General features: G+C 31.4%; 1 protein-coding gene across 1 annotated transcript; it reads left to right on the forward strand.

Moving 5' to 3' along the window:
• Window positions 1–287: 287 nt before the first annotated feature.
• Window positions 288–3,146, forward strand: LOC145073410 (ABSCISIC ACID-INSENSITIVE 5-like protein 7). Its single transcript, XM_079019955.1, has 5 exons — window positions 288–438; window positions 1,279–2,167; window positions 2,269–2,331; window positions 2,499–2,528; window positions 2,697–3,146. The coding sequence occupies exons 2-5, from the start codon at window positions 1,298–1,300 to the stop codon at window positions 2,766–2,768; spliced, it is 1,035 nt and encodes a 344-aa protein (XP_078876081.1). The 5' UTR covers window positions 288–438; window positions 1,279–1,297; the 3' UTR covers window positions 2,769–3,146.
• The last annotated feature ends 7,476 nt before the right edge of the window (window positions 3,147–10,622 follow it).

The following is a 10,622-nucleotide window of genomic DNA, read 5'->3' on the forward strand; positions in this document are numbered from 1 at the left end:
GAAATGACCTATTCTAGAAACAATGGTTATTTTGCAAAAAAAAAAGATAATAATAAAAATAATAAAATACAATAATTATAAAGGTTTCTTTTTTCAAAAATATACCAAAAAATGATTAGATTACTCGATTTGTCTTTTTATCTGTACATAATCTATGAAATATAAACTAATATGAATATTAATGATATTTAATTATAAACATAGACTTTGCAATAATATTAAAAGTTGAAAGGGATGTTTATCTAAATATACCCTTAACCAGTTAAATAAAATTTTCCATAAATCTCTAAAAGTAGAAAGGAATAGGTGAGCCTTAAATCCTTTAAATGCAAGACACTGAAAGAGTGGAATGAACACAAGACACTTGTCATCTCATCCATAGTTCCACTCCAAAAAAGAAGACAGGAAACGACACAATGCTCATCTCCTTCTAAAAGGGTAAAATCGTCTCATCAAAAATTTTATATTTCCTCAAGATATTTTCCTTCAACCTGTTTGTCCTTGCATGTTTCCCTAATAAAGATTTGTTTTTTTATCTTTTATATTTGCCATTCGATCTTCTTGCCTCAAATCTCTGTGGGTTTTCATGGATATGGATCTTTGAATTTTCTTTTGGTTTCTTACTATAATTATTGTTGATGATATTTTTACTTTACAGAGGGAGTTTAGTGGTAATCATGTCCCTGGATAATGTTTAGCTCATTCTTGATTGAAATTGAGATCTTGGTGTATACGTGTTACTTCTTTTAAATTTTTATGATTTATTGTATGTGAATGTTTTATGTACTTTTCGTAGACTATATTGGAAATTCGAGGTAACTTAGCTATTTTAATCACATATATCTAATGATTTGGAATTGTTTCTTGAATTTTGAATGGGATAGAGGAAGCATGAAATTAAATGACATGGATTTTTGCTTAACGGATATAGTATATGGTAATTTATTTATTCCCAGTGCCACTGTGCTTCAATGATTTGTACTTCATTTAGAGGAACTTGTACATATTTATCAAGATTTATCCCTGAAAATGGTTGTAGACGTGACTACAATCCAATATTCCATCCCCATGCATGATTAAAGAGTTTAAAAAAAAAAATACCCTCTGAATGACACTTTGCTGGGTGAAGATATGATTTTGAGTCTTTATCTAATGTAAAGATATCAATAAAGTTTACTGCAATACCCTCATGCCTGCATTTAAATCTATTTCACGAATTTTGCATCTGTTATATCTCAAGAAACAATTAAAAAAAACTTTCTTGTTTGATTCCGATAGGTACTGAATGATGTGAGCAATGAATTCATTTATCAATTCTAAGAACTGTAGTCCAACGGCAAATTCGCCATTGATCAAGCAATCCTCCATATATGCGTTGACTTTTGATGAACTACAAAACACATTGGGTGGATCTGGGAAGGATTTCGGATCAATGAACATGGATGAGCTTTTGAAGAACATCGGGACTGCTGAAGAGATTCAATCAATGACATCAAACTTCAATTTGGACATAAATGTGAATTTACAAAAGCAAGAATCTTTGACTTTATCAAGAACCATTAGCCAGAAAACAGTGGATGAAGTTTGGAGAGATTTGGTTAAAGAAAATGATGAATGCAAAGATGCGGATCCCGTCAAAGAACCAAGTTTTCATCCACAAGAAAAACAACCAACTTTCGGTGAAATGACACTCGAGGTATTCTTGAAGAGGGCATGGGCAGTTTCGGAAAATAACCAAACTCAAGGGTACAAAAACATGATTCAGAATCAAGGGTTTCATCAAGAAGAATTCTTTCCAGAGAATAGAAATGAAGTTGACATTTTGCAGGGTGTTCCATCTTCAAAACTATCAAAACCACAGAAGGTTCTCCCAAAACCAGCTTCTTTCAGCTCCACCTCTTCAATAAATTTAGTGAATAATGCTCAGATGGGTAGTCGTGAAAATGGAGTTTCTATAAATGGAATGACTGATCTTCCAATAAAGACTGATTATCTATTGGATTTGTACCAAAATGGTAATTTGGATACATCTCCATCACCACCACCGTGTTATGGTGGTGGCCATAAAAGGAAAAAGAGTGATACGTTGGAGAGAAAGGTGGAGAGAAGGCAGAAGAGGATGATTAATAACAGAGAATCTGCTGCACGATCAAGGGCTCGAAAACAGGTCAACTTCATGAATATTCGTCCTCTCTTGTCTTCTGTAGTTTAACTCTAATCTTTCTATATATATGTTTATGCATATTCATGTATTAATGGTTCTAACAGGCGTATACGATGGAATTGGAAGCAGAAATTGCACACCTCAAAGAAGAGTTGCAAAAAAAGCAGGTATCTCTCGTAAAAAAATGTTCATTAGAAACAAGCGAGACTTCGGTTCTTGTCCCTATATATGTTAGCTACCTAGTAGCATGCAAGTGACGCCGACTGCAAGAAGAATAACCTATTATAGAAAGGTTCTGAATCTTTCTTTTAACTTGTTTTCTTGTTGTATTTAGGAAGAAATCATCGTGTTGCAGAATTTTCAGGTACGTAGTTGTACTTTTTTAGGTATCATGCATAAAACAAGTCCATTTTCGATGTTTAATATAGTAGTCGTCGTCTATTACGTTTAAAACCATATAATTTTTTATTTTGTTTTAGCAATTAAAACGTTGTTGCCAGTGAATATGATTAGCGTTATGCTTTTTTGGCAGATATCGGAGAATATGAAGTTGTGTGGAGGTGGAAAATTATGCTTACGAAGAACGAAGACAGGACCTTGGTAGATAACTCCACCATGAACCACCGTTATAATATGTTGAATATTAAAATAAAAAGGCTATGTTTTTAAAAGATCTAGTAGAAATGACCAAATCTGAAGCAACTGGAAACTTTTTAACCGTGAGTCAAGCATCAAGAAGCAGATTTGTCATTTCTGCTTTAGACATAAAGAGTTTAGTGTGTGTATATGTACATGTGATGTGTTTGTACGTACACATTGAATGGATGTGTTGGTGTACGTACCAAGAAGGGAGAACTTAAGGATACATAATTATTTCGGGCACCATAGGTATAATATGTTTTGGGGTTTTATAGTTTGATTCATCATGATGTTGTAAATGCCTTTGACATATATATTGAATTAAAATTAAGAAGATGTTAGTTATACCAAATTATTATATTTTCTTTGACCATAAAAGGCATAACAAGGTGGGGGCAATCACTCGTTTTTTACTTTTTGCTTTTTGTTTGTACAAAAATATGAATGTTCTTATCATCCAATATACCCATAGAAAATTTGTCGTGTAGAGTCCTTTCATGTGCAACAATCAACGTTTCAATCGTTTTTTTTAAGGTTTTAAAAGTTTTCGTTTATAAATATTTAGTGTGTTAAATAGGAGAGGAAACTACAATTATGTCGCCACGATAATATCCATCAAATGACAAATATCACGCCGAAAGAACTGTACAAATTCCCCGAAATGGGATTTTACAATCTTGATCCCACCCAACAAGTGGAATATGATAGGCAGACTCATTTTTTTTTTTAATTTCTTTTTGTGCAGAAAACATGAATTCTCTAGTTATATTATTTTTTTAGTACACAAATATAAATTCTCTCATCATCGGTATGATTAAAAATAGAATCGGGACAAATATTTTAGGCATCTTGAACCCCCTTCAAACTTTATTTTTTCTTTCATTTCTTTTTCTATTCTTGTTCAACCCTGCCCCTATTTTTATCTTTATTTTTTATAATATGAGCAGCATTCCCTCATTTTTAGGTGAATATTCCCTATTTTTAGGCGAATATTATTCATAAATCTTAGAATGGAGTTTGAAGTTTTAGTTGCCAATTTTAGTCTATTTTTTTTTTATCTTACACATTTCTAGTTTATTTTTATGTATTAATTATAATTTAAATGCAATATTTTAATATTTGTAATATCATGTTGTATATTAATTTATATTAATTAATCATAAATATAGAGTTTAATATTTATTTATCGAATACATATAAAAAAATTAAATATATATACTAAAAATTCATACACAGTAATATAATTTATAAAATATCGTAATCAAATATAATCGTGATCTTGATATATTTATTATAAATAAAATTTATTTATTTAATAATTATTTATAATAATGTAATACCTAATATAAATTTATTATATATAAACATTTTATTTATGATAATATAATTTGTAATACTTTTTTAATGAAAATATATATTTGTTAAAATCTAATTAGTAGAGGGATGTATTTGATAATATATATATATATATATATATATATATATATATATATATATATATATATATATATATATATATAAATAAGTTATAAAAATAAAATATTCTAGGAATATATTTTTTAGGATAAAAAATTGGATAGAAAATAGAATATGATTGGAGATGAAACACTATTTATCCCATTTTTTACTCCATTTAGAAGGGAAAAAAAGATATGTTAGAGATGGTCTAAGTTTAACAAAATGCAACTTAATATCCTATATTTAACCATTTATTACTTATTTATTATATGTACATTTAATAAGTATAAAAATTATTAATTAAATTTCAAATATTAAATTCATTACAAATTACATATATTTTTTTGGAGTTTTTTTTTTTTTTTTTTTTTTTTTTTTTTTTTTTTTTTACAAAAACAATGTAGTTTTAAAAAGTATTTACCAAAGATAGGTAGTTTAAAATTTATTTACAAAATAATTGTAGTTTTATTAAAAATAAAAAATAAAAAAACAACCAAACTTTGTTAAGATCATGATCCTATGTATGATCATTTTTAAGTTTGCAAGATCGGGATCATAAGATCCCGTAAAAAATGATATAGAAAGATAACTGATAATATATAAAACATTTTTACGTATCTCAGGGTCAAATAAATCAAAAAGTAATTGATCATATTATGAATAGCTTAAAAGAATATTAAAACATTTATAATTACAAATTCGTGTACATTCGTATCACAAATCAATATAAGTAGTTGTCAAGAAGATTTTACAATAACCTTGTGTAAGAATCCAAGTTAGACTTCGTTTTCATGCTACTAAATTTACTTGAACCTAGAAGACACAAATAAAATGGTAAGCTACAACTCTCTCTCTCTCTCTCTCTCTCTCTATATATATATATATATATATATATATATATATATATATATATATATATATATATCATCACATTGTTAACCGTATAATCCTAATGTGTCTTTTAATCATTCAATACACAATATAACATTACTGACATCAAGTCTGTCATTTATCATTAATACTAGCAATGGTGGATCTAGAAGTTTTCTTTGTAGGGGACACTATCGACTTGATCGTTTTTGGTTAAAATGGTAAAAATGATCGGGTCACAGTTGATAAGATGGTGGATTTTGACACTTTAAACTTTTAGTCATTCATGTTTGTTGATTGGTATATCAACTTAGACATATTTTAGGCTTTTTAATCATCTAATATGTATAATAATTCAACTCTTAATCTAATTAGTTTCGTTGATTAACCATTATTCATAAAATCGGTTTTGTTTATTGTAGTTGTTTAATTTATTTTACTTAGAATTTGTAATATTAAAAACACTTGTAATAGCTAATATAGGCATCACAATTTACAAAAATAAAAAACTAGGTCAAGCAATTTTGTGTACATAACTTCACTATTGATAAATCAAATATAAAAAACACAAAAACCAGATCAAGTTAATATAGAAAAACAAAGAGAAAAGACATAGACATATGTGTTGGATTAGAGAGACATGAAGATTGAGAGGGTTTTTGTGTTAAGCGTTGCATATATCATTTTCAAAGTTTGGGGTTAATTCCTATATAAAAATTCTAGTCCTAAAAATTTCATTTGGGGCATGTTCCCCCGTTGCTAACAAGGTGGATCCCTCCCTGCATACTAGACTTACAGTCAAGCAGACTACTATCAACTCTAATTAACCTCACCTAAGTAGAAATCAATACTATATATATATATATATATATATATATATATATATATATATATATATATATATATATATATATATATATATTACAAACTCTTCTAACCAAATTAAGGCTCTTTCTGGCATTACAGCCATTGAAGCTTTCACTATAACATATTCTTTCATGAGTATGCTAGTTTCACCAGCAAGGTTATGATTAATTTCTAATTCTCTAATGATAATATTACAAGTACCAAGGGTATTATAATAACATGATAGTAACATACAAGTGTTTGTATATTCTCATAACCTCGTGGTGTAACACTCACCAAGACTACCAAAAATAACTGATCCCAATACTATGGATGTTAAAGTCACGAAGACCACCACTAATTTTTAACGTCTCAAAAATAAGACAAAAAAAATCATTTTTAGTTTAACAAAACCAGTATTCCAAAACATTGTCATACAAATCCAGATGAAAAAATTTATTAATCAAGATGACATACCAGAGTAAATCAACAAAATGTGGAACGAGGTGGTGTGTGCCCTACAATCATCCCGAGCCCTTCCCTTTGGAATCTAAAACATAAACTAGAAATTGTAAGCACAGACCCTAGTGAGTTCCCCAAGATACCATATACCATACGTAATAAACACATAATGGGCCCTGTCCGTTATCGGGCCCCTCTTGGCATCGGGCCCCACCCGACTTTGAGGCCAACTCGGTATATAGATCGGGACCCGCCCAACATACATAAAATATATCAAAATAAAAACATACACATGCAATAATCACAAAGATACATAGCATACAAAATGGTCATCAGACCCCACCTAATAAGCATACAAGTACATAACACATGCAAGAGTCACACAGACAACTAGCATACTAACATATCATAATCATGGGTCGGTATTAGTGCCTTTGACCTGCTAAATACACTGAGGAAACTCACCTCGAGTTGTTGAATCACACTGATAAATCCCTAGGTGCTGGTATGACAAATCCCTGAGCAATCAATATCAAATAACATCCAATTAATAACTGGATTCCAAACCATAACCATTAGCCCAAGGCTAGGGTGGAAAGACCATTTTACCCTTTATCTAGTTTGGTCTAAGACTAAGGCCCAAAACTACAATCCAAAAACGCCTAATAACCAATTAATCATACAAGGTTGAAACATGGCTCAATTTTCCAAATTGGGACCCAATCCCTTTCATGGCCATAACTGAAGGCCTGATAATATTCCTAGACCAAAAATACTTGAAATCAGATGGCCCAACAAAGCCCTAAACTCTAATCCGAAAAGAATGGACAAAACCGAAGCCCAAACGATCCGAGGCCCACTCTGTTGAGTACGCGGGGCGTACTCAGCTTGTACGTGCAACATACTTACCTTAGGGCTTGTACGCCCAGCGTACCCTTGCATTCAACCATCTTCCTTATTAAACTCTTATTCCATAAAGACTTTACTCCAAAACCTAGGTTTGACTTCATTGAGCTGATTTATCACATAAAGTTTCTAACTTTACGTGCATGCATGGCTTATTGAAGCTCTTAAATTTAATAAGGACTTAATAGGTGACTTAATGAATGCATGTAACCATAAACCCCATAAAGCTTGCACCTTTATGCTTAAGAACCTCATAACATGCTCAGATCTAAAGACAAGCCCCATAAACGTCTTAACTCATCAACCTACCCAAAAAGGGACCAAAAGCATAAAAAATTAAGACATAAAGGAATCTAAGCATTCAAAATCGAAGGTATAAACTTGATACCTCAAAAATGTTGCAAAATGAGTGATGATTCTGGGTCTCTAAGCTTCCCACCAAGCTATACACCTTCAACCTTCTTCACTCTCTTCAAAATGATCAAAACAAGCACCAAGTTCTTCTTAAAAGCTCAAAAGGGCAACAATGGAGGCTAAAGGTCGATTTTAGGGTGTTAGGGCAATGGAGGCTGGTAAAGAGGCCATCCCTAGGGACTCAATGTCTTTATATAGGGTTAAACACCCTTAAATTAGGGTTTCATTAACCTCCGAGTACGCAAAGCGTAACCCTTGTACGCCCAACGTACGACGCCTCGTATCCACTATCAACATCACCTTAGTAGGCTAAGCGTACCATGTGGTATGCCCCACATACTACCTTCTCAGCTAGTACGCTAAGCGTACCATATGGTACACCCCGCGTACTACTCTAAGGACCATTATTGCAACAAATTAAACATAAAGGGAAAATAAGGAACATACCAAGATCCAAGTGTTACAAATATTTGTCAATGATATTTCAGTCACTAAGATTATTATGACTAACATTATTCCATCACAGTGGTATTCCCAGCACCAAGCATACCACTAACAATTAATTCTCACACAGCGGTAATTACAACACCAATCATACCACTAACAATTAATTCCCACATAGTCGTAATTATAGCACCAAGCACACCATTAATAATTTATTCCTACACAATCGTAATTACAGTACCAAGCATACCACTAACAATTTATTCACACAATGGTAATTACAACACCAAACATACCACTAACAATTTATTCATACACAATGGTAATTACAGCACCAAGCATAACACTAACAATTTATTCACTCACAATTCTAATTATAGCACCAAGCATACTACTAATAATTTATTCACACATAGTGTTAATTATAGCACCAAGCATACCACTAACAATTTATTCACACAATGGTGATTACAGCACCAAGCATACCACTAATTCATTCTAAATAATCTATAAAATATAATGTTAAAAATACTAAATCCACCATTGAATTACATTCCTCGAATAATAGTATTATAATCACCCATACTATCATAAATTCAGTCCTAGAAACTTACAATACGATGTCATTCTTGTTCTAATTTCATTAATGACATACAACCTTATCATATTACCTTACGGATAACAAAACTACTTTAGTCTAGCATATATATATATATATATATATATATATATATATATATATATATATATATATATATATATATATATATATATATATAGACACACACACACAAACACACACGCGTGCGCTAACGGTACACAAACATCTAGCTACCCAATAGGCATACAATGTTACTAACCATCCTATCAACATTCCACTCACTTGGAAGACATAGTAGCCTTCAAGGTTCTAAATGGCGTGAGGCGTGGCGTGGCGGCAAGGTCAAGCCTCAAGCTTAACGAGCCATGGCGTTTTTCAAGGCGTGATGTAAGACGACGATTTTGTATTAATTTAAAATTATATTACCACATAAATATAAATTTATATTAAATATAACTACTTTTTAGAAGTGTTAGATCAATAACTAGTAACAAAAATTTAACGAAAACCACAATACCTGTATCTTCGATTAGAAAAGACATAACAAACAGCAAAAAACCGTGTCTCAAACGAAAAAACACGCGCCATAACACGCCATAACGCTCCATGACGCGCCATATCACGCCTAGCCACGCGCCACGCATAAAAACAACGTTATGAGGCTTTTTGTAACGGTGGAGCCACGTCTCACGCCATGGCATGCCTTAGCGCGCGCCTTGGCGCACCTTTTAGAACACTGGTAGCCTTACAGTCACGTTAGCGACGATTAAATTCTATAATCTCTCTTGGTAATAATTAATATTACATAAACTACTAATTCATCCAGTAATAGTATTAGAGTAACCAAGACTACCATTACTATTCTATAACAATCCTTCAAACATAGTGTTGTAGACACTGAGTCCATCATTGATTTGTATTTCTCCACTGATGATATCACAACTACCAAAGCTACAATCATAAACTAATAATCCCAATCATTTTTGTAATTATGCTACTACAGAACTTCAATTACCATTACCAGTTCATGTTTCTTAACAATATTCAAGTATAGCGTTTAGACACTTAGTATGCCATTACCTTGTATTGACCGATATCAATCCACATGCATAGCGTTCATACATTAAGTCCGCCATTGACCTATAATTCTCCGGTACCAAACAACCAGTATAACCTTATGGCTTCCACTCCTAAATATAATTATTCACAATAATCATACTATTGTATTTATGTGACATCCTCTAAATTTCAGAACCAAAAAGAACTTTCTTTACGCTTTAAAAGTCATGATGCTTCATTAGTAGAAAATCCCAGTATTTAAAATTACCTTTTAGAACAAAGACTGTCTTAAATAAAATCCTAAGGTTTTCAAAATCAACATAGATAGATAAGTTACAATGTAAAGACCTAATGATCCTAAACACTATTGTAGGTTATCTCTTAATCACTTAGCATCCTAATTAAGTTCATGTAGTTTAATTCGTGATACATGTGATGCATACAAACTGAGTGGGTCAGGTTGGGAAACCTGGTGAGATACATAGGGTTTTCAATCACAAAATGTTATTATATATATATATATATATATATATATATATATATATATATATATATATATATATATATGTTAATCCTGCAAAACGAATTATTACCAAACAATATATAGATACATCTTTGAATTGGATAACTATAAACCAATCATACCTATCCCAAACTGATCCTTCTAGATCCTAGTCTACGATTATCAAGAAGAACTATCTCACCTGATAAACCACTTTAGAATAAGAGTTTGAATACACAACTAGGGGCTTCCTTGGT

The sequence above is a fragment of the Lactuca serriola genome, chromosome 9, assembly GCF_051521515.1.
Source record: "Lactuca serriola cultivar US96UC23 chromosome 9, Lser_US96UC23_V15, whole genome shotgun sequence".
NCBI classification, from domain to species: Eukaryota; Viridiplantae; Streptophyta; class Magnoliopsida; order Asterales; family Asteraceae; genus Lactuca; species Lactuca serriola.